At 40.1% G+C, this 25,661-nt stretch overlaps 1 protein-coding gene across 2 annotated transcripts in view; it reads left to right on the top strand.

Annotated features, from left to right (window-relative positions):
* Window positions 1-25,268, top strand: part of LOC121319277 (nucleolar protein 4-like) — a 74,810-nt gene extending 49,542 nt beyond the window's left edge. For both annotated transcript variants that reach the window (XM_041256538.1, XM_041256539.1), the window contains 6 exons: window positions 13,870-14,174; window positions 16,422-16,613; window positions 16,950-17,138; window positions 17,754-17,876; window positions 18,271-18,463; window positions 18,962-25,268. In XM_041256538.1, coding sequence (XP_041112472.1) covers window positions 13,870-14,174; window positions 16,422-16,613; window positions 16,950-17,138; window positions 17,754-17,876; window positions 18,271-18,463; window positions 18,962-19,164 — 1,205 coding nt within the window. In that variant the 3' untranslated portion in view covers window positions 19,165-25,268. The remainder of the gene's footprint in view (window positions 1-13,869; window positions 14,175-16,421; window positions 16,614-16,949; window positions 17,139-17,753; window positions 17,877-18,270; window positions 18,464-18,961) is intronic.
* The last annotated feature ends 393 nt before the right edge of the window (window positions 25,269-25,661 follow it).

Below are 25,661 nucleotides of genomic sequence, written 5' to 3'. Positions count from 1 at the left end.
CAATTAAGGGATACTATTAAACCCCTCTTGATTCTTAAAGTTTCTGATTTTAGACGACCCCACACATGCACAATTCTTTTAAAAATAAAATTATTTTTAGCTACTTTAGAAATAGTATGTCATTTTTTTCCACACTTACTAGTACAGTACTTGTTTTCTTGTCACTTGATGTTATGTCTTAATGTTACTGTAATGTTACATAATGTACAATGTTACTTGTTAATTAGTGTTATTTTACTTACTGTACTTAATGTTACTTACTATTTAATGCTACTTGTTAATGTTAGTGAAAATGGCCATGAAGTACCATAAAAAAATTAACTGTCCCAAAAATGAACTGGCTGTTGCCGCCCATACTGTATCTTACCGTACTTATGTTCAGCATGTGTTGCTTTTAAAAACAAAAACAGAATTAAAGTATATTTTGTTTCTAAATGTTTCCCATTGTCTATCTTGTACTTCCTCATTTGTCATTTCTCAAATCATCGTCATGTCAGTCAGTCCTAACGACAGCGTCCTGTGGTGTGACCTCACAGTCCTGCGGTGTGACATTTAAAATTGGTAAACAGAATGTAATGAATAATGCTTTATTCCATAAGTTTGCACAACATTAGGGAAAACTGATTAGTACAAAGCTATTCAAATTATTTTATTTGAGGTAGAATACATTTTTGATAAAAAAAAAAAATGAAATGATAAGTGTCAGCTATGGCTAAAATGACCACTGTTACAGCACAAGCATCATTTAAAATGCTTTCAAAAATAGAAAACAAATAGTTTTTGGTCATGGTAACAACAGTTTTATATATATATATATATAATTTTAAAAAATGTTTTTACAAGAACAATCATTATATTCATCTTTTTAAAGAAAATGTTGTCACATCATAGGACATTTGTAGGCCACAAATGAGCTACATCCTGTAAAAAATGTCAAAATGAATTAGATCTAGTGTGGACAAATACATTCTCATAAAGGTAAGACTCTGTACAATCCAATGGAAGGTTAGTTTTGGTGCTTTTTTCAATTTCGATTTTTTTTCAGTTTTGAAAACCTTATCCGTCTTTCACCCTAATGCAGCTCACTTTAGTAGAGCATTACACCTACAGTATATTGTTGAACGCCTGTGTCATATTGAAAACCCTGTGCTTTCATTTCATTCAGTGAAAGCAAATGGAGGTGTTTCATTCAGACAAGAAATACGCAGGATTAAATATGCAAATATTCCTAAACTCTCCTCAGCCAGAATGTGCTTTTGAAGAATTATTTGTGACACAAATGAGTCAGTCTGAATAGTTTTTCATACAGTAGATGGTCCCTGGAAAATCGCATATATAGAGGCAAGAGGGAACATTAGGATTGCAACCAAGCATGAAGTCATGCCTTAAGCCTAATAGTAATCGTCAGAATGCCCTTGCTGTATTGATGGGATTGTCAGAGGAGCAGATCGATACTCTTCTACACAGAAACCTTTCACAAATCGGGGCATATCAGGCCCTGCTGTAGATGGTGGGGTGACCCACATCAGCTTTTGCAGTTCTCTTATAGACAAATGTTTTTTCATATAATTTAGACATGCTAATTTACAGACGGAAACAATCCCTGTTTTAATGCGACCTTCTGCACCTGTACATTTTTTTAATATGCTTTTAATAATATTACCCGGGCTGCTTCTCTTGCAAAGCAGGTGTCAGAGAAAGGATTCTATTAGCGCTGTGAAGCTAAGTCAAGGTTTTCATGCAAGCTTTTGCCTTCTCTTACGGAACCTTTGCATGCAAGGAAGAAGGTGGGAGGAGGGGGGAGGTTGTGTTAAGTCACTAGGCCACACGGGACAGGTCGAATCTGGGAAGGAAAGCGAATAATCAAAAGTGACAGGGCAAGATGATGAGCAGAGTGTGTTTAATTTCTGTCAGTGGGAACAGCAGGGCCAGATATAGTTCTTCATCCTCCAGTTAGGGGCTTTGCAATCTGCCTCAGCCCCCACGGCACCGGCTGTCCCCTCGTGATTAGAAACACACTGAATGACAACGTTGTTGTTTAGTCACAAGAGCAGCAGATGAGAACTGAAACGACGCCAGGCCATACAGTACTGTACTGCAACTGCATGCTTAAACGGGACACTAATGAAGTTCTGTTTCTGTCTTTCTCTCAACCTCTGCCTTTTTTTTTGAAAACTAGTACAGTTTTGATTATGAACTACAGTATTATATTATAGTGACGTTTTGTCTGTAGTATTTTATACAAGAAAAAGCAGGCTTACTTTTTTTTCCCCCTAGATCAACAAACCTGAAGTCAGTGGGGAAGAGTTGTGGTTCAGGAGAACTAAACGGATGCCATGAGGATCAAACCTAATGAGCAGTGACCATAAGAGCTTCTGTCAGTGTTATCAAATTATAAAGCATTTTGGAGCTGAACTTTTTAAAAAAACAATAAATAGAAGTGTTTTTATAGTTTGAGAATGATAGATCTTAATAGGTGTGTACTGTGCACTTTTAGCACGGTGTTCCATGCAACACCTAGTATGAGAAGATAAAAGCTCTTAGTGGCAAAGCAATTTGTCTGCTCCAGAGAGGAGCCAGTGCTGCTTGTGTTAGCCATCGTGTGCAGCACTCTTCCTCCCTAATGGAGGGGAAGATGGTCCCTTTTAATGCAGTACGTGTGCCTGCCTCCCTTCCCCCTCACAGTGATGGCGACGGACTCCTCAACAGCGACCCATTGTTACAGTGGAGTGCTATCCAGCCAATGAATATGCTGCTTTGTGTGCCGGCTCAGTTGTTCCATGAAATTTCGGGGAGGTGATGCAGTGTTCACTGAAAAGAATATTTGATGCCATCATCTATTCCGAGGTGTGGGGGTGACTTTTTTAAATTACTGAGTAATATTATCTAATCTACATTGTAGAGAAGGCTGAGGAGGTGAATGTCTTTTAATTACAGCCCAGTTTGTCTCTTCCCCAGAGAGCCATTTCATATTCTAATGAATTATTGGAAATCGTTGGTAAATTGATACCAGAGATTTTAAAAAAACTGGAGGGGGGTACAGCTGGGTAGCTCAGTATTGGCCTAGGTTTTCAGAATGATTTGGGCCCTGGGTTTGAATTTACTTTGGGTGCCTGTCAATAGCATTCCCTTGACTATTTTGCCAATGCCAATCAGTGTGTCTCTCTGAATGGATCTGGTACTGCATCCTTTAAAGCTCTGTAACAAATCCAGGATTAACCTCTAGGATGGTGCAGAAGACAGGAGGAGGCTTTGCAGATTCATGGTTTTTGTTGTTGATTTTAATTCTGAAAAATGCTTGATACTTAAATACATTCATGAAAAAAGTAATAAATCGTCTTTTTTTTCCAAGCTGTGAAGAATAATTACATGTTATTCTTTTAATCTGTTTGATTTGGGGCACGTCAAAAAACATAATCAGCAGCGTCCAGGTGTGAAACATTTTACAACAGTGTGATTCTCCAGGAGAACTACTCTACCGTGCTGTAATATGTACAGTTTGAGGATGCTGTTGTTGCATACTGCAAGATCTATTCTCAGATGTGTAATAGACAGCAGCTGGATGAGAACAGTCCACCTCTGTATTCCCAAGCAGCTGTCTCAAGTACTGTACCTTTTTCAGCTCTTAAAACACAGCAACCCATCCCGCCACTGGGGTCAGCATCATCGTTACAGAAATGTGACAAACAGCACAACTCTGTTACACTCGCTGGGCAATGTGATGTCAGTGGGGCTGCTGAAACTCTTAGTACGTTCAGGGTTTCAGTTAAACAAGCTATTCAAATGCCTTTTGCGTTGGGCTGCTTTTCAGAGCACCTTAAAGATCTGTTTATAAATGCAAGAAGCTTGTCGTTGTTCTTATAAATGGTATAGAGAGAATTCAGTGAGTGCTGGTGCTGCCAGGGCAGGGGGCAAGCAGGTTCCTAAAGCTCTTCTTCATTGGGGGTGCTTCTTATACAAACCTGCTATTTATGGTGTAAATCCTAAAAGGTCCACAGCCTTTACCCTTTACGTCCATTCCTGGCAAGTCTGCAGCTGTTTTAACGTTGAAAATGTACAAGGAACACCAATATACTGTACAGTTAGCTAAACATTTAGTGTTCTGATCTTTTGATCTGAATAATCCCTCGCTGATCTTTTAGTCTGTGGCTTCGGAGCTTGTGATTTGTCATACTTTGCAGTGATTTGCGTATTCTGCCCACAACAGCCTCTTTTCAGCAAAACCAAAAAATTCTCATGTTTTTTTGGGGGGGGTTTTGTAAATAAAAATGCAGGACAATAGCATCAATTCATTTGAGTTCTGATCTGATTTTTAAAAATGCAAAGCTTTTGACTTGACAAGTTACCAGCAAATAAACGGCAAATGGCTCAGTATCTGGTCAGTCCACGTTCTGTAGGCATGTAGATTAATTTAATAGAACCAGGAAAAGTGAAAAGATGAGTTGTCTGTGTTGATACTGCTTGCTTTATACCAACAAAAGTACTGTACTGCATGTATTGCAAATTGATTGATAAAGAGTAAAAGCTCCAGTGCTTTCTTTTATGGTGGCATTTCGCTTGTGGATACTTAACATTGACCACCAAAATGTCCTGTTTACTACTTGAATAGCTGACCAATATGAGCATCCCAGTATTAAGTTGAAAGGTGCAGTGTTTTATAAAGTGTAAAGTATAGTGTTCTCTGCTGAAGGATAGCTCAAGTTGTATGCTGTAGGTAAGCAGTTGAAAGAAGAACGGCTTTGCTACTGTACCAGAAGACCCACTGAGTTCTAGTAGAAATACTGGTTCGTGGAAATACACGAGAAGATTAATAATTAGACATTTTTCTTTATCACAATTCTCAGAGGGGGATTTCTTTGCTCTAATTATTTTCTTCCCTTTGAAAGATTTTTTTTTTTGAAATTCCTATCTAAATGAGAGAACATGCATTTTAAATTGAATTCACTACAGGGCTTGTTCTGAAATTGCATATTAACTTATTGATCTAGTGGAGTTCAAACAACTTTGAAGTCTTTATTGGAAATATTGAAGTAAGTATTCAGCATTTCTTTTTATAATTCAGATTCCAGTACCGTATTGTCTTAAGTGATGCACGGCATTGATTCAGCAATGTAGCTATTCCAATGTTCCTCATATACATGTGCTAACAGTTTGTGCTTGATGAAATTGCTCAAAGTAAGTATATTATACAGTACATCCTTTGATTTAGAAAATGCATGTGCTTCTTTTTATATAGGTATAAAACCGATGGATTCAGGTAGAATTAGTGTGTGCTAATGCTCAAATAGCCTCAAGCATACACTGTAATACACATACATGTAATAGTGTATTAGACCTTCCTGTGTCATATTGCATTGGAATGCAGTGCAAACAGCACTCTGTAGGGCATTAAAATGCTGATCTCCATTTACATTCACAATGTGAAGTGTCTTTTGTGCAGTAGTGTGGTTTTTGACTTTTAATCCAAAGTGTTGCAATGAAACGAATGGTTTCTCAAGACTACCGTATGTTGCAATTACTGTAAATAATACCAGCAGTGTGTTTTCTGTTTCAATCAATTGCTTTAGTGGTATACCTTACAGTACATATTAATTTGACAGACAGACATATTTTATGATGCTATCTACTGTATCAAATACAGTATACCACAACTGTACAGTAAATATTTGATGGATAGAAATATCTAATGATGCTATCTACTGTATTTGTATTTGATACAGTAGATAGCATCATAACAATCAAATTGACAGATTTAAAAATGTTTCTTTTGAAGGAGATTAAGTTCATGTGAGGATTTCCTCCCTTCCACAGTGTGGACTGCACTGAGGTGCTGGAGGGGTTGGGGAAACGTTGGAGACTTGCAGGACGGTAGAGTACGAACACAAGAGGCAGCTACAATGTACGTAACCATCACCCAGGCAGGTCTTGAGGCCTGTCTCTCCACCATTAGTCAGGGATAGCTGCCATTGGCCCACCTTGCAGGGCCTGGGATTGGCTGAGCAGCAGAGGGGGAGAAGAAGCCTTGTTGCTATGGGGATGCCAGGCCTAGTGCAGGCATGGGGAGCAGCTTGTGCCATTCTTAGCAGGATAATCCATTGTAATCCTGCGGAGGGGAGTCGGCACAGGAAAAAAAAAAACAAGGCAGCTCAGCCCCCAAGGGAGATTGTGGAAGTTGAAGTGAAGGAATTAGCATCTGTTACTGCTATCGCTCAGGTCAGGCAGAGGGAAAATCGCTTCAAGCTGTCAGCATGTCTGAGCTTCACTGAAAAATTACCCCCCTTACGATTTCGTAGTAATTGGTTAGCAAAGTCTGCTATAAAATGTTCACCTCTATTATAAACCAGATATAGAGTTGATATATAACATTTTAAAAATAATTAAGATCTTAGTTCCGATTCACAGATTAAAAAAACGTTCTAGTTATTTACAATTTTTTTTTTATTTTTTTAAATAGTGTCCCACTATTTTGCAGAAAAGTGGTGCGTGCATATGTATTCACCCCCTTTGCTATTAAGCCTCTAAATAAGATCTGGTGCAACCAATTACCTTCAGAAGTCACATAATTAGTTAAATAAAGTCCACCTGTGTGCAATCTAAGTGTCACATGATCTGTCACATGATCTCAGTATATATACACCTGTTCTGAAAGGCCCCAGAGTCTGCAACACCACTAAGCAGGGGGCACCACCAAGCAAGCGGCACCATGAAGACCAAGGAGCTCTCCAAACAGGTCAGGGACAAAGTTGTGGAGAAGTACAGATCAGGGTTGGGTTATAAAAAAATATCCGAAACTTTGAACATCCCACGGAGCACCATTAAAGCCATTATTAAAAAATGGAAAGAATATGGCACCACAACAAACCTGGCAAGAGAGGGCCGTCCACCAAAACTCACGGACCAGGCAAGGAGGGCATTAATCAGAGAGGCAACAAAGAGACCAAAGATAACCCTGAAGGAGCTGCAAAGTTCCACAGCGGAGATTGGAGTATCTGTCCATAGGACCACTTTAAGCCGTACACTCCACAGAGCTGGGCTTTACGGAAGAGTGGCCAGAAAAAAGCCATTGCTTAAAGAAAAAAATAAGCAAACACGTTTGGTATTCGCCAAAAGGCATGTGGGAGACTCCCCAAACATATGGAAGAAGGTGCTCTGGTCAGATGAGACTAAAATTGAGCGTTTTGGCCGTCAAGGAAAACGCTATGTCTGGCGCAAACCCAACACCTCTCATCACCCCGAGAACACCATCCCCACAGTGAAGCATGGTGGTGGCAGCATCATGCTGTGGGGATGTTTTTCATTGGCAGGGACTGGGAAACTGGTCAGAATTGAAGGAATGATGGATGGCGCTAAATACAGGGAAATTCTTGAGGGAAACCTGTTTCAGTCTTCAAGAGATTTGAGACTGGGACGGAGGTTCACCTTCCAGCAGGACAATGACCCTAAGCATACTGCTAAAGCAACACTCGAGTGGTTTAAGGGGAAACATTTAAATGTCTTGGAATGGCCTAGTCAAAGCCCAGACCTCAATCCAATTGAGAGTCTGTGGTATGACTTAAAGATTGCTGTACACCAGCGGAACCCATCCAACTTGAAGGAGCTGGAGCAGTTTTGCCTTGAAGAATGGGCAAAAATCCCAGTGGCTAGATGTGTCAAGCTTATAGATACATACCCCAAGAGACTTGCAGCTGTAATTGCTGCAAAAGGTGGCTCTACAAAGTATTGACTTTGGGGGGGGGTGAATACTTATGCACGTTCAAGTTTTCTGTTTTTTTGTCTTAGTTCTTGTTTGTTTCACAATAAAAAATATTTTGCATCTTCAAAGTGGTAGGCATGTTGTGTAAATCAAATGATACAAACTTCCAAAAAATAAATTTTAATTCCAGGTTGTAAGGCAACAAAATAGGAAAGATGCCAAGGGGGGGTCAATACTTTCGCAAGCCACTGTATATGCCACTGTTTGATACTATACATCTATATGCCACTGTATGATACCATACATCTATACGCCACTGCCCAGCAGGCTAAAGGCTTTCTCCATTTCTGGAATAGATCCTGTTACCTACACACATATACAAGCCATTCATTTTCTATGGCAGCTGTTGGATATTCTGTGTTGTCATCACTACCATCCATTGTTCTGTTTGGCAGCAGTTAGAGGTGCTACAGCATTGTTGCTGGTAACTACGGTTTGAGATATGAGACTTAACACAGTACCCTGGAGTATAGCCAAACCATTAACATTGTATTTTAACACTCAGGTAGCCTACTATGTGTTTTTAGATTTATGTCTACAGTTCACATGGCATCGCACACGCAAGCTTCCATTGTGGTTACAAATGATTACATCTAGAGTTTGTATAAAAGAAGATAATAACCTTAGTAAGCTGTGTTTCTCAGTCTAGCTTTAGCTACTGCTCAGTACAATGTGTTTTCTAGTTTTTCCTGATGTGCCCTCTGGCAATCATTATATATCTTCTATTGTTCCCTATAGCAGGCAGTAGACCCCCTCTAGTGTACTAAATTGGCATGCATTCTACCCCTGTCTGGTGTTCTAATTGGCAACCATTCAATATTCTCCACTCTTCTCCAGCCCTTAGGTAATCTCCAGTCTCTGTGTCGGTCCGTATGCATTCCCCTTTGTTGTTTGTACCTATGGTACATGCCATTCACATTTTCTAAATGTTTCAGGGGTTAATAATCCCTGATTGTGAAATGCTTGCTTTTGCATTTCAAACAAACCTTTAGTCGACTATCTTTACATCAATGTGTATGTGCATGAGCCTTTATTATCTGGGCTAGAATTACATTACATACAGTAAATTGACACTTACAATTGCTTTAGTCACATAAAAAGCAAAATTGTTTCAGCTCTTCATTAAGCTACATGTTATGTAGCATATAAATATGGTTCTGTAGTACAAATACAATAAGCAGCTAGTAGCGTAAGAAATGCAGCAATTCATCAGAGCAGCTCTGGAACACAGTTATTGGGTATTAGGCCAAAAACCTAGGCACGTTTTATCTGTTTATTAAATTTAATAAGCACATTTTATCAAAGAGAGAGGGAGAGAGAGGATAGGATACGAGAGCATGTCATCCAAATATCTGTCCATGTCTGTTTAATGCTGTCGTTGAGTCCCCGAAGAAGCTAGGCAGAATATTGATTTACTGGAGCATCCCTCCCTCGGTCCCATGAGCCTCTGCTCCCTGCTCTGGTTTGTAGTTGTAGGTGTTAGGCGTTTTTAGGATGTGACAGATTGTCTCTTTCAGTCCTGCTGCTTTGCTGCTCTGATTTGCAGTGTGGAAGTGAACCCAACCCCAGCTCCACACTAGAACCCTCTCATACTCTCCTAGCCTGCTAAAAACTCTCATACATCAAAGTGACATTTAAATTCCAGAGGAGCCTGGCTCGCATTGTCAGGTCAAGGGTTTTGGTAAGGCGGAAGGGAGGGGGTATGGTGAAGAGTGGCTGCTCCTTTTGGAAAGAGAAGCTTAAAAGAAAGCACATATTCAAGAGGAGATGCAGCAAGAGGCAGCAGCTGCTGCTGCAAATGAGTGAGAAAATAAGCAATTTCCCAGTGGGGAGCTGGTTAATTTGAGGTCACTGTCATGAATTAAAAATCAGCCAATTACACGTCTCTCTGTATGAAATTTGGTGATTGCAGTAAATAGAGGATCTCCTAATGGTAATGGTGTGTTAACAAGCTTCTCTCAGGAGAGGCTTGAAAACCCATGAGTGCTGTTGTGAGAAGCTGAGTTATAGGGCCTCCAGCAAACAGAAAGGCAGCATTGCTCCTGTACCCCTACACACACACACACACACACACACACACACACTGGCATTACAGCATCAATACAAAGAACCTGGCATTCCTCTCATACCGTCACTGTATGAGTCAGGTGTATGAGTGATTGCTTTCTCATAAACACTGTTCAGAACAGTACATACTTCTCTGTGCGTAGATCAATTTGCTTTCTCCAATCCACAGTTGTACATTGAAAGCAGCTGTGCAACAGCAGACAAGCCAAAAACACTCATGCACAAGGGATAGCTACGAACTGTTCCATGCTTCATCCGAAACACGGCAAGTTACAGTACTAGACAAAAAGTGGTCGTCTAGACTTTGTTGGGCTCGGTGTTAGCAGTGCTATTCCAGTCACACAAGTGCCATGTAAAGAAATGCTTTGTTATCCCCCCCCCGGGTGTATACATTGTAAAACATTATTGGAAATTACTGTAAAACCTTTTTATAAATCTGACATTGAGTGTGTAATTACAGGGCAAATTACACAGATTACTCGCTCCACTAAAATAATTGATTTAAGGATGCAAAAATAAATCACGCGCTGTACCTGGATCTCAAAACAAATGAAATAAGAGGACAGGTTTGTTAATTGTCCTTAATAAGATTACTGTCAAATAATGTTCATGGTACTGTCATACTTACTACTGTTGCTCGGGCACAATAGAAACACCTTTTTTATATTGAGCTATAAAACTGCATGGTTTGACTTTAAGATGCCTATTTAATAGCAGTTTGAGCCATTCATTATTTAATCGCGAGGCACAACATACAATACACTGAGATTACAACACGGCAAAGCGCAGGAACAAAGGAGCCGACATGCAATTAAACTGTGTTCTAGGTAATAAACAGGGTCCAGGCGCTGTAAACTATTATTTCATAGAACTTGATTGTTAATTTGCTTTGAATTACACACAGAGGATTAATAATTTACTCATTTGACTAAACTTTACAGACAATCTACAGTAATCACCCTGTATTTTTTCACGTTAATTAGCATTTAGTCTTAGAATGATAGGTGTTCTTGTTTGTGATAGTGTCTACCCATTGCACAGATTTAAGGAATACACCTCTCTGTTCCCTGTGCCTGGATACAGTACAAGCCAATCACCTCTCCCCTCCTTATTTGTTTTAAACAGTAACTCCATTGCCAGTCACTGGAAAAGGAAACAAACAGACACGCCCGGGACAAGGCGCCAGCACGGATCCCCATGTTTAAATCCACGCTAACTCATGCCTGTCTGACTGGGGTTTTGCCCAGATACAGCTGGCTACCTGGCATAGCAACAGCCTGCTAGATTTTAGCACACATTCTGTTGCTTATAATCCATCTGATAGACATCTTTTTAGTGGCTAATAAAAAACAAACTCCCTCAAATATCTGTATGTTGGTTTATGGCATGTCAAGGAAGGGCTGTTGTGAGGGTTAGTTGTGGAACCAACTGCCTTTGTGATACACTTAATACAGTTGAAATAAATGTGTACTTTTACAAAGATGCCTAGAAAGAAGATTTGTGAGACAGATTTCATTCAGGTAAGGCATTGAGAGCTGGGCATAGAGAATATCCAAGCACATACTGCCGAAAGTAGGCAAAGAGAAATGCAGTGATCAAGGCAAGGAGAATACCTACCAAGACCCCCCAAGGAATTGGTGGCAATGAAAGTGACGAGTCATTTCTGAACAGTGTTTAATGTTTTTCGCCTTGATTCCGGAATGATAAAAATGCAATGGATTGTTTGGAAGTCTCTTTTTGCAGCAGCTGGACCAAAAGTTAACACTTGCTAGGAATGACTGCAGCTCCCTTTCTCAGTGTGCTGCCAAACTTCTGGTAACAGTGTGTGTTTTGGTCCCTGCTGTTTGACCAGCGCCATGGGAAAGTGGCCCTGTTCCTTTAAGAATCTGTGATAGGGTTGCTGATCCCCTGTAGACCGATGTGGGTTTCCTGGGAGGGATTTGTGTATAAGCTGGCAGGAATTAGACTAGCTTTACTCTGTGCGCATGAATACTTTTTATACTCTAATAAATACGCTGCTGTTCCCAGATCGGGCTGAATCTAACACACTCACTGCTTCATACCAACGGGCTGAGAGAGGGCTTTCTTTATCAGACAGTGAGCAGCTCTCACGTCCTTCAAGTGACACATCTAACCCTAACCCTCACTGTCCTTCACATGCAGCACCCTCAATTTGAAAACACACATACCACTCTGGGTTCTTTACCCACCTAATCAAGAAGATTCAAGTCTTGAGTTGTGTTCTGCTTTTGGGGTAATGCCCTGTGCTGCTGCAGTCCCTGCTTATTTCCAGGGCTTTATCAGCATCCCCTTTCCTGTATGTTGAAATCTCCATTTTGCCACCTCTGATTGCATTGGCTCTGTGAACTGTTTGCCTTAATGAAATGTGGGGCTGACCAAAGTGATGACATTTTTTAATGTAATGTAATGCTTTGCAGATCCAATGACTTCAGAGCAATCTATTAAAACAGCACCCAGATATATGAGTGTAATTCAGAGTTTTTGTTTAATCTTCAGAAAGGTGGACTTTGGGTTCTATTGTAAGAGTGACTCCTTTTCAGGTACAGCCTGTCTCAGTAAAAGATGAACCAGGGACAGGACATTGTTTTTATTATAATGGGACTTCACTGTAGGTAATAGTCTGTATGTTCTTTTGTACAGATGTTTAAAGCTCTGTTAAGCAATTCAGATTTGATCTAATTGTGAGAGAACAAATCTTTCAGCACTGGGATCTTTTCACTGGTAAACATAGTAAAAACAACAGCATAGCCATAAAAAAAAACAAAAAAACCTATCATCCGTCACCTACAGCATAAATCAAAGCCATGTCGTAAGTGATCACTTATTTAATAGCTGCCTCTCCTCGAGCTGAGGTCTGTGCCGCAGTATTGATGGATGAAGATCAGAGTGCTCCATTAGCCTGCGGAGGAGACCCAGTTAAAAAATAAGGAAGAGAAAACTTGCCTAGTCTACTGTTTCTTGAGTGGAGCTCTTATTCATATTGTGTGATGGAGCCTTGCCCAAAGTTGTTTCAGTACATGCTACAAACATACTACTAGAATTTCTGTCTTTTTAAAATACAGTTGTACTGTAGTGTATTCTGCAAGGAATAGTTTCTCAGAGGCTGGAGCCAGTGTCTTATGTACATCACTAGTTAGAAATTTATAAAGAATGTTGTGCTACTGCTGCTGTACAGTCCAGTACAGTACTGTACTAAAATGTGTTTGTTTCTTGACATACCCGAATGCAAATATGTAAAGGTCACTTTTATTATCAGCCCCCTAGCTGAGTTGTTACCCCTATGTTTTACCCCAGGGCTTTTAACTCACAGAGTCTGTGATTAGAACACACCGTCAAGTTCATCAGGTCTTGCTTGATCATCTCCTCTTCCAGTGTGTAACCCCGGAATCGCCAAACACTTTTGAAATCCAGTAGTTTCTGAACCAAGCACAGACATGCCGTCATTCTGCAAAGCATCCTGAATTAACTTCCACTGTTTACATTAGTGACAGCGGTTTTAAAAACAATCATTTCACTAGGCAAAGGGATTCAGAAAGTTGGGAGACATTACTGCACAGGTGCTCAATTTGTCTAAATGTTTACTTTTTTTTTTTAATTGCTTCATTTTAAGTTCGTTACGGATATGCTTTACAGGTCCCTGCTTTCATCACTGCCTGGTGCTTTCTCTGTTCACCTTGTTGTGTTGTGTTATGTCCAGCATAAATCCTTTAACAGTTCAGTTAACCCTTGGAAATTACGTTTGCCGTCTTTAGCTAGAAGCTTCTCCCTTTTTTGTGTATACATTTTCTTTTTCTTCTTTGTTGACTCAGTTTTGTTTTTAACGCTGATGTACTCTTGCAAACTAGCTAATCCAGTGTCTATCCAGTCTAGGGTTTAACTGATGCTTTGTAAGCGTTTGTTTAAACAGTTTGGTATTTTCTTTTGTTTTATTATTCATGAGAAATGCAGTCAAGTACAATAAGGCCTATTGAGCCCAGCCTGCCCTGCGGATCCCTGTTCTAATGGCCTCCTCCCCCCTCTTCTTTCAGATGACTCGTCCTCAGAGAGTGGCAGTGGGAACGGCCTGCCCACTCTCAACCCGTCAGCCCCGGGAAGTGCCCAGGAGGACGGAGCCTACACGGAGGTGAATGGGAACAGAGCTCCTGGCCCGCTGGACTTCAGCACCACCTCATCATCATCCTCCTCCGAGGACCAGCCCATCAACCTGAGCGAGCGACTGCAGCCCCCCTTCCAACCAGAACCCCCGGACGGGCCGAGGAGCCGAGTGAAGTACACGAGCAAGCCAGCCGCGGAGCTCAGACTGGACCGGGAGATGAGAGACTATGTAAATAAGGTACCATGACAGAAAAAGAGAATTGAAGAATTCCACAGTGGACATAAATATTCAATGAGTTTTTTAATGGAAAATAAAATTGCTTTTAATATGCCACAATTGCTTCATTTATGCCAGTTAAAAAGCATGTCGGCTGAGCGGGGACTATCACTTAAGTATTATAATTACAGAAATACTGAAGGGAGGTGCATACATTTATTAATGGCATTATACATACAAGCAATCATTTTGTTTAACGTCCAGTTGGATTTTAAACCGCACACAGAACCGGAGTCAGCCCCAGTTTGATAACAAGATGAGATTTTTACAGGCTGATTTTGTGGTGATGGAAGCATGGCTTTAAATAGTTCTTTCTTGCCAGTGATCACGTCAGGACACAGATGCAACATGGTTTAACTAAATCTAGGGCTTTTGGAGCTATATCATCTTCCAACCATAAAGGAGATAATATCTTTGTTTCAACAAAATGGTCACGTTTAAAATACTGCTAAAGGTTAGATTATAGCAGAGCTGTGTAATGCTTTGATGGCATGCATGTTGCATTAGCAGTACTTGTCCAGCGTTCTTGGTATTCAGGACCATTGGGACAAGAAGCCAGTGAGCGGCGCTCAAACCTGACACTAGTGTGAGGTGGTTGGTCCAGCCTCTTGCTCTCAGCATGAATAGCCGATGTTGAGATTGTGGTTTTGGAGGAGCCCTGCCCAGTATTAGTTAATGTTTCACGTTGAAGGTTACAGGTGCTGTGGGAGAGGCACAGGAGCTCCCAGACACCCTGGGAGGAGAGCAGAGCTTTTACAATCCCAGGCTTTGAAATCCACAAGGACAGAAGGGGGTTTTATTTACTCTACTTTTTAAGGTGCAATATTGATTTACATCAGTATCAAAAAAAACAAAAAAACAAAAAGCATAAAGGTATTTGAAAAAGTAACCTGTAGAAGTTACTACTTATACAGCATCAGTGAATTCTTGTTTTTCAAAAATAGTTGAGTAGACGATGCATATATTTATTTTCTCCAGTTGTATGTCTTTTACTGTGCAGCAAATGGTTTAGGTCTAGTATGGGCAGATCCAGCCTGCAGGGGCGGATGGGGACTGGGTTTCTCCCTGCAGACCAAATATCAAGAGAGCTGCTCTCCACCCTGTCTCCCTCTGCTTAATTAGGTATTAACAGCTCCAAAAAGCAAGGCATGTAAATTCGGTGGTCTCTGCCTGTTTTGCCTTAGCCCAGGGTGTCTAGTCACAGTCCTGCAGGGCCATTCCACTAATAGTGAACTACCTCAGGGTCTGAATGGAGGTTTAATTGGTTCAATTAAACCATTTAGAACAGGGTTGGAACAAAGACCAGGAGTGGAATGTGGAAAGGCTAACTTTGGACACATCTACCTTAGACACTAGCAGATTACATATTTTTAGGGATTTTATTTTACATTTTTTTTATTTTTTAAAATGTATTTATTTAAAAAAAACAGCAGAAACAAAAGATCAGAGAAGCAAGAGAAAGATCAGTAAACATACAAAATATTTACCATTACTCAGCATAAACAGCTGGGACTAGGTCAGCTTTAGTACCTGTGCTTCAATCGGTAGAAAGTAACTGAAAACATGACAATTCCAGGTGGGTCCGAAACAGAACAGGTAGATAGATTAGTCCACGTTTTGCCAGCCAATATCAGTGTTGTAGAGTAACGTGGAGCCGCAGAGAGCACACATTAGCTGGAAAGAGGAGATGCACAGATAAACATCATTTCCAGAAAAGCTGGTTATGTGGACGGCTTCATTAGACAAATAATAAAAAACAAAACATGAATAAGAAAACTAAGTGCTGCAGCATCAATATTAATTCTACAGATTCTTCCACATAAACTACCTTTTAAAACCTTATGTTCATTCCTCATTCGTGATGTAAAACTAATTCAGCAAAAAGGTTTAATGTAGTAAAGTCAGTATCTGTTCCTGTGAACTTTGTGGTCGTGGGTAGCAATCACTTCTCTGCCACAGGCATTTGCAAAGTTGCACACAAAATTGAATGCAATCCTGAAGCACTTGAAACATGTACAAAAATCTGTTCACTGGGAGAAAAGCAAATAACACACTGTGTCCTTGAAAGTCTCTTCTTCTCTTCAGCTCTTGTTGTGTGTTCCATGGAATATATTTATCTGTATGAATAAAAACAAATCACAATTGTAATGCAAGTTTTTTTGTTCTGAATGAAGAGCAAGCCCCTAACCTCACTCTTTCTTTCTGCAGTCACCGCAATACAGCTCAGGGAGTTATGATTCGGTCAAGACGGAGGTCAGCCTCTGCCCGGAGGACCTCTCGGTCAGTCGGGCGCCCACTGCAGACGATGATGATGACGACCACGACCATGATGACCACGAGGACAATGACAAGATCAACGACTCTGAGGGAATGGACCCCGAGCGGCTAAAGGCTTTTAACGTAAGAACTCAGAGCTGGATTTCCACTTGTTAAATTTAGGGCTTGTGAAAGGTGCTCAACAGGTACAAAGTCCCTGCCACTGTGCCTCATTTACCCCTCCTTTCTCTGAGTGGGCTGAGAAGGTGCCCCCCCAATCTCTGGCGTCTCTGGAACCCCATTTCGAAATGCCCAGCAGGTTTGATATGTCTGGAACGGAGCACGTTCCTACAGTGTTCTTCTTGCCCAAGACTGCCCGTACCGTTCAGTTCTCTACTCCATTCGACTAATAATCTGAGCTGTTTTATAATGCGAGTTGTTTCCTCGAGTAAAACCCCTGCTGTGCTTCCCCATCACTAGATGTTCGTCCGCCTGTTTGTGGATGAGAACCTGGACCGCATGGTGCCCATTTCTAAGCAGCCCAAAGAGAAGATCCAGGCCATCATAGAGTCCTGCAGCCGGCAGTTCCCGGAGTTCCAGGAACGCGCCCGCAAGCGCATCCGCACGTACCTCAAATCCTGCAGGAGAATGAAGAAGAATGGCATGGAGGTAACTGGAGGAGGGGCAGTTACGGACTGGGGATATTGTGCCTGTCGACTTCTGTACAGATTTGATGTCCATATGACAGTGTTTTTTTAACTAAGTGTACAAAATAAATCATAGAAATTGTATATTACAGCCAAGTCAATTCAGAGTTCATTTTTAAACAATTTGAAATATAAAACTGGAGGCCTGTGAATGTCAATGGGAGGAATTCAGCCAGCTCACCACTGCCCTCCAGTGGATTTGTGAGTAATCACACTTGTAGTACTGACTATCAATTTAAATAAAGGCATTGATAAACCCGGTTCCCAAGAGGGAACATTATTTTGGTCTCCCTTCTTGTGCATTTGAATCAGAAGTTTTAGGTATAAAAGGACCAATCAGAGTGTCTAACAGGGGGACCCAAAAGCTGTGGGATATAATGCTGTGCTGGTTAACAGCAATTCAAGAACAACAACAACCTGAGCAGCCACAAGCTGCATGCTGCTGTATAATCCAATATGTCACATGGATGTAACAGTGCAGCAATACGAATATTTAAAGAAACAACGAGACTTTGTAAAGGCTGCCTATGACAAACAATCTAATCCAAACCTCTCGACTGTCCTGACCCCGTTGCAGACACGCCCCACTCCTCCTCATCTAACCTCCGCCATGGCCGAGAACATCCTGGCAGCTGCCTGCGAGAGCGAGACCCGGAAAGCAGCCAAGAGGATGCGTCTGGACGTGTATCAGGCTCCTCTCGTGAGTTTGCACTCCAGCACTTTCAGAGCTCCAACTGAGAGGCATTACAAGGCTGTCAAAATAGATGTGTTTTTCAGTTTCTGGCAGGAATTTGTTATGCAATTCCATCTTAACTAAAAGTTCACAAATGAAACTCAGTTAAGAAGTCTGCATTCATACAATCATATATCAATCCCTTAACCAGTCCCACTTATTGCAAGCAGCAAATCCAGTAGTTAATGGAACCTGTATTTACCTTGCAAGCTATAAGCATTTAAAAGCAGTTTCCTTTTGGTATGCTTTGGGTACAGTAGGTATTTCCATGGTGGTTAAGGGTTTAGTATCCTGTTTTTCAGCTCAGAATTGTGGACGCTTGCTCTTGAACTAACATTGTGACCCTGTGCTGCTCTCCCAGGATGAACAGATTTCACTAGAGAAGCAGAGTGCCCGGGAGCCACACTCCGCCTTCACGTTGGCAGCCTCGGCTTACTCACAGGATCAGATCTACGTCAACGGAGGCCTCAACTACAGTTACCGTGGATACGGGGGGCTGGGAGCCAGTCTGCAGCCTCCTGTCTCCCTAACAACAGGGAACACTCTGAGCAATGGTACAATTCATGTGATCTTAAACCAAGTTTAAAAGGGATTTCAGCAGATGCCAGTACATATTCACAATGCCTTGAGATCTGTTCAGTCGCTCTAAATAGTCTCGTAACAGGGTTATGCAAGTCACATGTTGCATAGCCAGATCAAGGTAAACAATCTTACCTCTATATGTGGCGACAGATCAAATGGAAACAGCTTCATCCCCAAGGCAGAAGTTTGCAACTTCCATGGGACATTGCGTGAGGTTAACTGTTTATGCAATGAGATTTACTGACATGAGTTAACATTGTTATTTTAAAAGAGACATCATGCAGTTTATAATTTATCCTCCTAACTACATTGTATTTGGATTGCAACCAGTGCATTTAAAAAATAAAACAGCACATTGTGAAGATCTTTAAAATCCCCTCCACATTCCTGTAGTGGGATGTCTAACTTTTCATATTTTCACCATCAAGCTGTAATTCCTGCTAAACAGCTACTTTGTTTTGGTGTTGCAGGTCCAGCTGATTTCAGCATGAAGGCACTGGCTTCGAACTCCTCTTCAGCCTCCAGTACAAACAGCAGGGGTGTCCCGACAGCCCAGCTGAGCCCCACGGAAATCAACGCAGTGCGGCAACTCATCGCCGGCTACAGAGAGTCTGCTGCTTTCCTCCTGCGCTCGGCCGACGAACTGGAAAACCTCATTTTACAGCAGAATTGAATTCAGCACCTCCGCCCCCACCCCTAAAATGAAAAGATAATAATTACACCGGACATCTCCGTCCCCATCCCCTGCATGGTCTGGTCTCCCCTTGGGACCTCCTCCCTTAATCTTCGCACTGCTAGGGGAGGCTTGTGTGCAGAGTAAGAGTGAGCGAGTTGTTACTTTAAATTGCATTGTGCCGTCGCTCAACCCTCCTAAAGGAGGAAACAACCGAGTCTTGAAAGGTAGCTATCCTCTTTAGGACCCTTTACTGTAAAATGAAAACGCCTAGCACCACCCTAGAAGCACTTACAATTATTATAGGTCTCCGAGTCATGGCTAGTAGTTTTGATCAGCTGAAGACTATTTCAAATGTAATGGGCCACTGTTTCACACAGCGCCACCTGTCATTTGGTGCTGGTACTACAGGTATCTTAATGCTACGAGACAAAAAAAATCCCCACAATTGACTACTATTGTAACGAGCTGTAAATATGTGCGATGTGTTATTTAAGCACTTTCCTCTCACACAAACCTCACAGTCCCCATGGAGAAGGCAAAAGAAGGTACCGAACATAAATATGCAGGTGGCACGTGGAAATACCTCAGTATGTTTAATTATATTTACATTTATATTGATTTTGTATCTCTTGGGGGGGCAGGGGGTTTGCAACAATATTTGAGTTTGGATCTTTTAAACTGTAGAAATACCTGACTTTCAAAAAATAGACTACTAAAACAGTTTAAAAAGACTTTGGCACTAGAGATTATTTGTAAACTACATATTTGAAGATAGTGTTGTGAAGGTAACATGTCTCTTTTACTACAATGTTAGATACCGTCAACCAGGCAAATGTAACGAAACTTCCAAACATCCCCAATAAAAATCAGTGCAACCCCACCGTTGAGGGGGTTGGGGGTGCACACTGCCACCTATATATAAAGGGGGTCCAGTGTTCCTATTTCCTCCTGACTACCCATCTTGTAGTTAAAGCCTGGTTGTGTAATGGACATTGGGGGGAGATTTTCCGTTGTTCTTGTTCTAAGATGGCCATTAACCCATTTGCTGCTATGGGACCCAATATTTGCCACAGACCTGTAACCTCAAGAGGAGTCTTCAGCCTCCACCAAACGAGAGGACCTCATCGACACTGCCCTCCTGTCTGTGAAAAACAAACAAAACGCCCATAAAGAGGATCTCAAATCTGTTACTACACCGCTTTGAACTGCGGTTCTCTCACTTTATAGTTTGAACTTACAGCCAAATGTCAAACCTCCAAAAAACACACAGGGACCAAGAGCCGAAGGCCTCCTATCGTACAGCAGTGTGACTTCCAGGGAATGCTGTGCTGCTTCAAGAACTCTTGCTTTCTTCCTTCGAGCTGCTACATCCACATTGGTTGCCATTAAAAAAAGAAAGAGTAAGACAACCGAAGCATTCAGTTTCGAGGTGCAATATTGAACAGTGTAGGCCAGGGTCTTCCTTCACTTCCCAGCTGTTGACTTTCTTTCTCAGTTTGCTTTTTCCACACACGGTTCATTGTGTGTGGTTTACAGTATCGGGCTTCTTTCTATGAATCAAGTAAAGCCAGATCTATTGAAATTGATGGGATGCAGTTTTTTTTTTTTTTTTAAATGTGTGTGCCCATTGTTGAGTGTCATAGAAATTGACACTAAAGGGCATAACCTTTTCAAACATCTTACAGTTCCTCTTGATCAGCCCGTTTCATTAGTTCGAAGAACTGTGTTTCCAAGACTGTCAAATTTTAGCTTACATTTTGCACTAATGAAAAGTTGTGCATTGGATAATCATTAACTTCTGTAGTGTAAATACTGTGGAATGCCCTTAATATTAGTCGTTTGATTTTTTTGGTACTTTCTATTAAAGTGTGAAAGCATTCCTTAAACCTCAACAGAAGAGACCCAAGTGCAAGGCAAGGCTTTAACCCATCAGGACTGACCCACTTCCATCATGTCTAACACTGACAGACATCCACATGGCAAACTGATGGAGTCACTCCATATCAGAATGGCCACAACTGCTTTATAATCCACTGTGGTTTACTCTTTGCCGTGGACACACTCATTAGCAACACAAGAAACAAGCTGATGTTAATGTTAAGATGTACTAATTGAATGCACACATGGATCTAGCGGTGGCCATGAATATTGCCTCATCTCACATTTTTCAGTAATCCGAAACAATTATTATTTTTTTTTTAATTAATGACTCACTAGGAAAGAAAAGCCAAATGAGACAGATTGTTTTGGGTATAACATCACAGACTGAAAACAAGGCAAATGCTTTGTATTGCTTGGAAATAAATGGGCCAGGATCATTTTTGTTTTATTTAATACACCTTAATTATAAAAATGTAACCATTCTAATGATTAAAAATGTCAAGTGATGCATATTATAGGCCGCCATAGATGTACGAGTGAATCTGCTGGGCTCCTGTTCAAGAGAATAACCAAAAGCAAGATGCCTCTTCTAATACCAGTTAGCTGTGAATTCCGTCAAATTGGTTCTAATCTGAAGAAAAACCTGCTAATAGCCATAATTTCAGAAAGGAAGAATTTACTACTTCAGTGACTCCATCTTTGTTACCTCTGTTCTACAGGTTTCCTTCTGTCCTGATGGGTTTGCAGCAATGAATTGGGTTCTTTCAGGTGACCCATATTCACATGGCAGGAATGGCAGTGAACCCTACTGTCCAGCCTGGTCATCACGCTTAGCCAGGCTTCTATTTCAGGAAGAATTCATTTTATTCAGATCAAATGCAAATGCTTAAAGGTTCTGTGATGCAGTGGTTGATAATGATCTGAACGTTATGCATCTTCACATGTGTGGCGTGGTACAAATTACTGTTAAAATGGAGAGTTCCTTTCTTAGGCACTTGGTTATTAATGACAGCTGAACTCGTTTTTTGTTTTTGAAATGCAGCTTTCATGTTACTGAAGGGTTTTTTTTTTTTTTTTTTTACTTCAAAAAAGATCTTATTCAGAATTAGCAAGCTCTAATAAAGTGATTACCTGCTGAGAAAGCAGAGTAGGCCTGTGAACATGATCGGAATTCAAGAGAGAAAGAATGCAGCATGGTTTAAAAATGGTTGGAAATGCATTACATTTCATTACTAACTGAAAAACATCCTACAAATCCAAACTGACTTACAATTGTTTACAGCAGAACATTGTCTGCTAGCCAGGTAAAAATCACTGCTCAGTCACTTACAACAGAATCCTCTAGCACATTATGATGTGGAAACTAAAGAAATATAATCTCTCTCAAAAGCAGCCACCAGTACTGAGAGGCACAATTCTCTTGCTATGCGTTGCCAAGTTATTCTAAGTCTATACCCCGCCTTGTGCCAAAACTGTTCCTGTGGCTCAGAACTGAGGACATCTCTACCATTCATTGCTGCTCAAACCCATCCTTGACAGAAGAAAGCCTTACCTTCTTGTTGCAAATTCTTTGAAGTGCGCTGCTGAACTTTAGCTTCAGACCTGAGGTAACCACCTTCAGTGGCAAGATTTAGCTTGTTAGTCTAGATAGTGCTATGCATATGTAACAGACAACTGTTTTTGTGGAAGGACTAAAGAGATTATATGGTGTACAGGCAGTTGCAGAATAACCTCCTCTGTGATTGTTTATTTTCCCCCAGTTTTAGAAGATATACTGTAAAGAAAAAAAAAAAGTAGGCAAAAGACAATCTTATCCCCTTCATTGTTTGATTTCTGTATCTTTTTGTGTGCAGCTATTGTATACGGTGTGTCTTGGGGACAACAAAGTATTTTATCCATAATCAAAGCATTCTTACTGTATTACTGTACTTACATAAGAGTTGTGATGCACACATGTGGCTCACCATTTGATCAGTCTCTTTTTTTATGCAATTACTCTTTTTTTTAAAAATGTATGAAAAAATATATATCTTGAGTGTAAACATTCCAAAACAAGCAACAACAGAAAAGAAAAAAATGCTTTAGCAACAAACCTTACCAGCTTCCACTACAACCCTGGGGATTAGCATACTTTCCAGAACACGGGTCACTGTGACCCTGGGGATTAGAGTACCTTCCAGAACACATGTAGACATGGTTCTTAATTCAGAACTACTGCAAGGTAAAAGAAAGTTAGGGTGTCAGTGTTGTAAAGATACGGTGTAGTGTAATTAATTTTAAAAAATCAATGAGGGGGCATCAAGCATATAACTAGGTCAGTGCATGTTATTATTAGACATTTATTTAACATAAAGATTCATGTTTAAATACAGTACAGCTTTTTAATCTTTTGCCTCCCAACATTTCTGTTCTGGAAGCTTGTCCTTTTTCAGCCCTCAAATTCCATTACTACTTTATGGTAATACCGTCACTGCTGGAAACAACAAACACTAGATTGAGAAATAGAATACTGATTGTCTGCACCACACTTTCAGATGAACGGGCTAAAAAGAAAATAGCTACTTTCATTCACACAGGGAAATAAAAGTATACTCCATTTTAGGACTAAAACGCTTTAGGATAATTTCATGAAAATGTATCTCTTGGACCTTGCTGCGTGTAGTCACGGATTAGGGATATATTTGAATACTGACATGTATGTCTTTAAAATGACATCACATGTAATTTAATATACCAATTCAAAATGTCCTGATAATTAAAGTCCAGATAATAATGTGTTATTGACGAAGCCTCCCAAAGGGTGCTTTACTGTGGTTGTGCTTGTAAGGTTCATTGCTATCAGACACAAAAATATCTTCAGGCAGACAGTTTTGCAGCAAAAAAAAAAAAACACAATTAACTGTCTCTTTATTTTTCTAAAGGGGTAGTGTAGTCAATAAAAATCAACATGGTTTTGACCAGTCTTTTTTTCTATATATATATATATAAGTTGGTGGTGCTTTAGATTTGTTTGTTCTGTTATACAGGGAGCTGGGGGTCTCTGCTCCTTACCTATTTGTACCTAATACCAATGTGAAATTTTGTATTATACTCCTGATTTTGGACTCAGTGGAAGTGTGATGTTTACATGTACAGATTTTGCGATTTTTTTCTCCCCCTGTGTTATATATGTCTTTCTGACTCTGTACTTGAGGGGGAAAAAAATCAAAACAAATTAACCATTGTAAAAAAGTGTAAAACTGTTTTTAAAAAGAGTGACTCGTTTTTTGTTTTTGTTTCAAGCCATTAACATTCTTTTCAGCAACCAAACAAACTGAAAAACCAAACCTGGCATCGGTTTTATACCAAAGCCTGAAATCCATGATATTTATAATTTATTCAAGTACAGCAAGTGGAAGTCTTAGTCCACACTTACCATTGAGTAGCGCACACATGATAAATATGCAGTAATTACAATCTGTTCATTTAAAAGTGGGCTTATTACAAAAACAACAAAGCATAGAGTTATCTGCTAAAAAAAAAAAAAAAAAAAAAACACCCACTTTATTTGGAACAGTAGAGAGTAATTTGAGGTACTGTTCATTTGAGATAAAATGTACTGAAGCTAATTCAACATTCTAGCAAGTGCAACTGCTTAATAAACAATTATCATTGTTCGATATAAAATGACCTATTAGAACTCTAGTGTTTAATTCATAGATCAATTCTGATACAACTTGTCTCTAAGCAGTTTGGCCCCACGATCTAGCTTGGGGATGAAGTCAGAATTGTCATGGTACTGTTTAAAAAAACTACAAGAACACACAACCCTCAGTGTGCCCTTTTTAGAAACAGGTCTATTTTAAAATGGTTGATTTCCCTCTGATTTTAAAGTATATAATTTTTTTTAATATATTTATTGTGTTATCTAACAGTGGATAATTTTTTTTGAGTACATGTGGCTAAATATTTTAATTATTTAGAAGTGTTGATAAATATGTAAAGCAACTAAAATATGAAAAAAAAATCTTATTTCTGTTTGTTCAATGCAAAATAGCATGGGCAGTTTTCTTACTTTACATATCAGTTTTATTAATGAAATACCAACGAGTTTAAATTGAGCGTTTCTCAGCGTGATGTTATTACTAGGTAAATGTACTGGTTTCAAAACAATCGTGGAACTTTGTTTTCTGTATATCACAAAGCTGAATATACTAATAAAAACAGTATGCTATATATCAAACAGAACTAAAATACATGGTCTGTCTTTTTATGTCATGGTATGATGCAGCATGCATTAAATTCACTAACGAAACGATAGGGCTGACAAATGGTGAATACAAAAATCTTCGTCAACAGTCCAATGTTGGATGCCAGAAGGAGACTATTAATGCAAGAACATGCGCTAGTGACTTGCCTTCTTCATGGTCATGTGTGAATGAAGCTTGAACCTTGTTTAATTTTCTAAAATATCAAAATGAAGAGGTATGAAATGATTTATTAAGTTCAAGGGCTTACCTTAAATGTCCAGGAGAAATGCCATACACAGTTGAACCTAATAGAAATGAAGGGATTCTGCAATGAGCCAAGTTACAAAATGGAAATTAGCATTTACTGTAGCAAAATTAGACTGC

Source organism: Polyodon spathula, chromosome 8 (genome assembly GCF_017654505.1).
Source record: "Polyodon spathula isolate WHYD16114869_AA chromosome 8, ASM1765450v1, whole genome shotgun sequence".
Classification (NCBI taxonomy): Eukaryota; Metazoa; Chordata; class Actinopteri; order Acipenseriformes; family Polyodontidae; genus Polyodon; species Polyodon spathula.
Note: the sequence above shows the minus strand (reverse complement) of the source record. Positions and strands in the feature narration are given on the sequence as shown.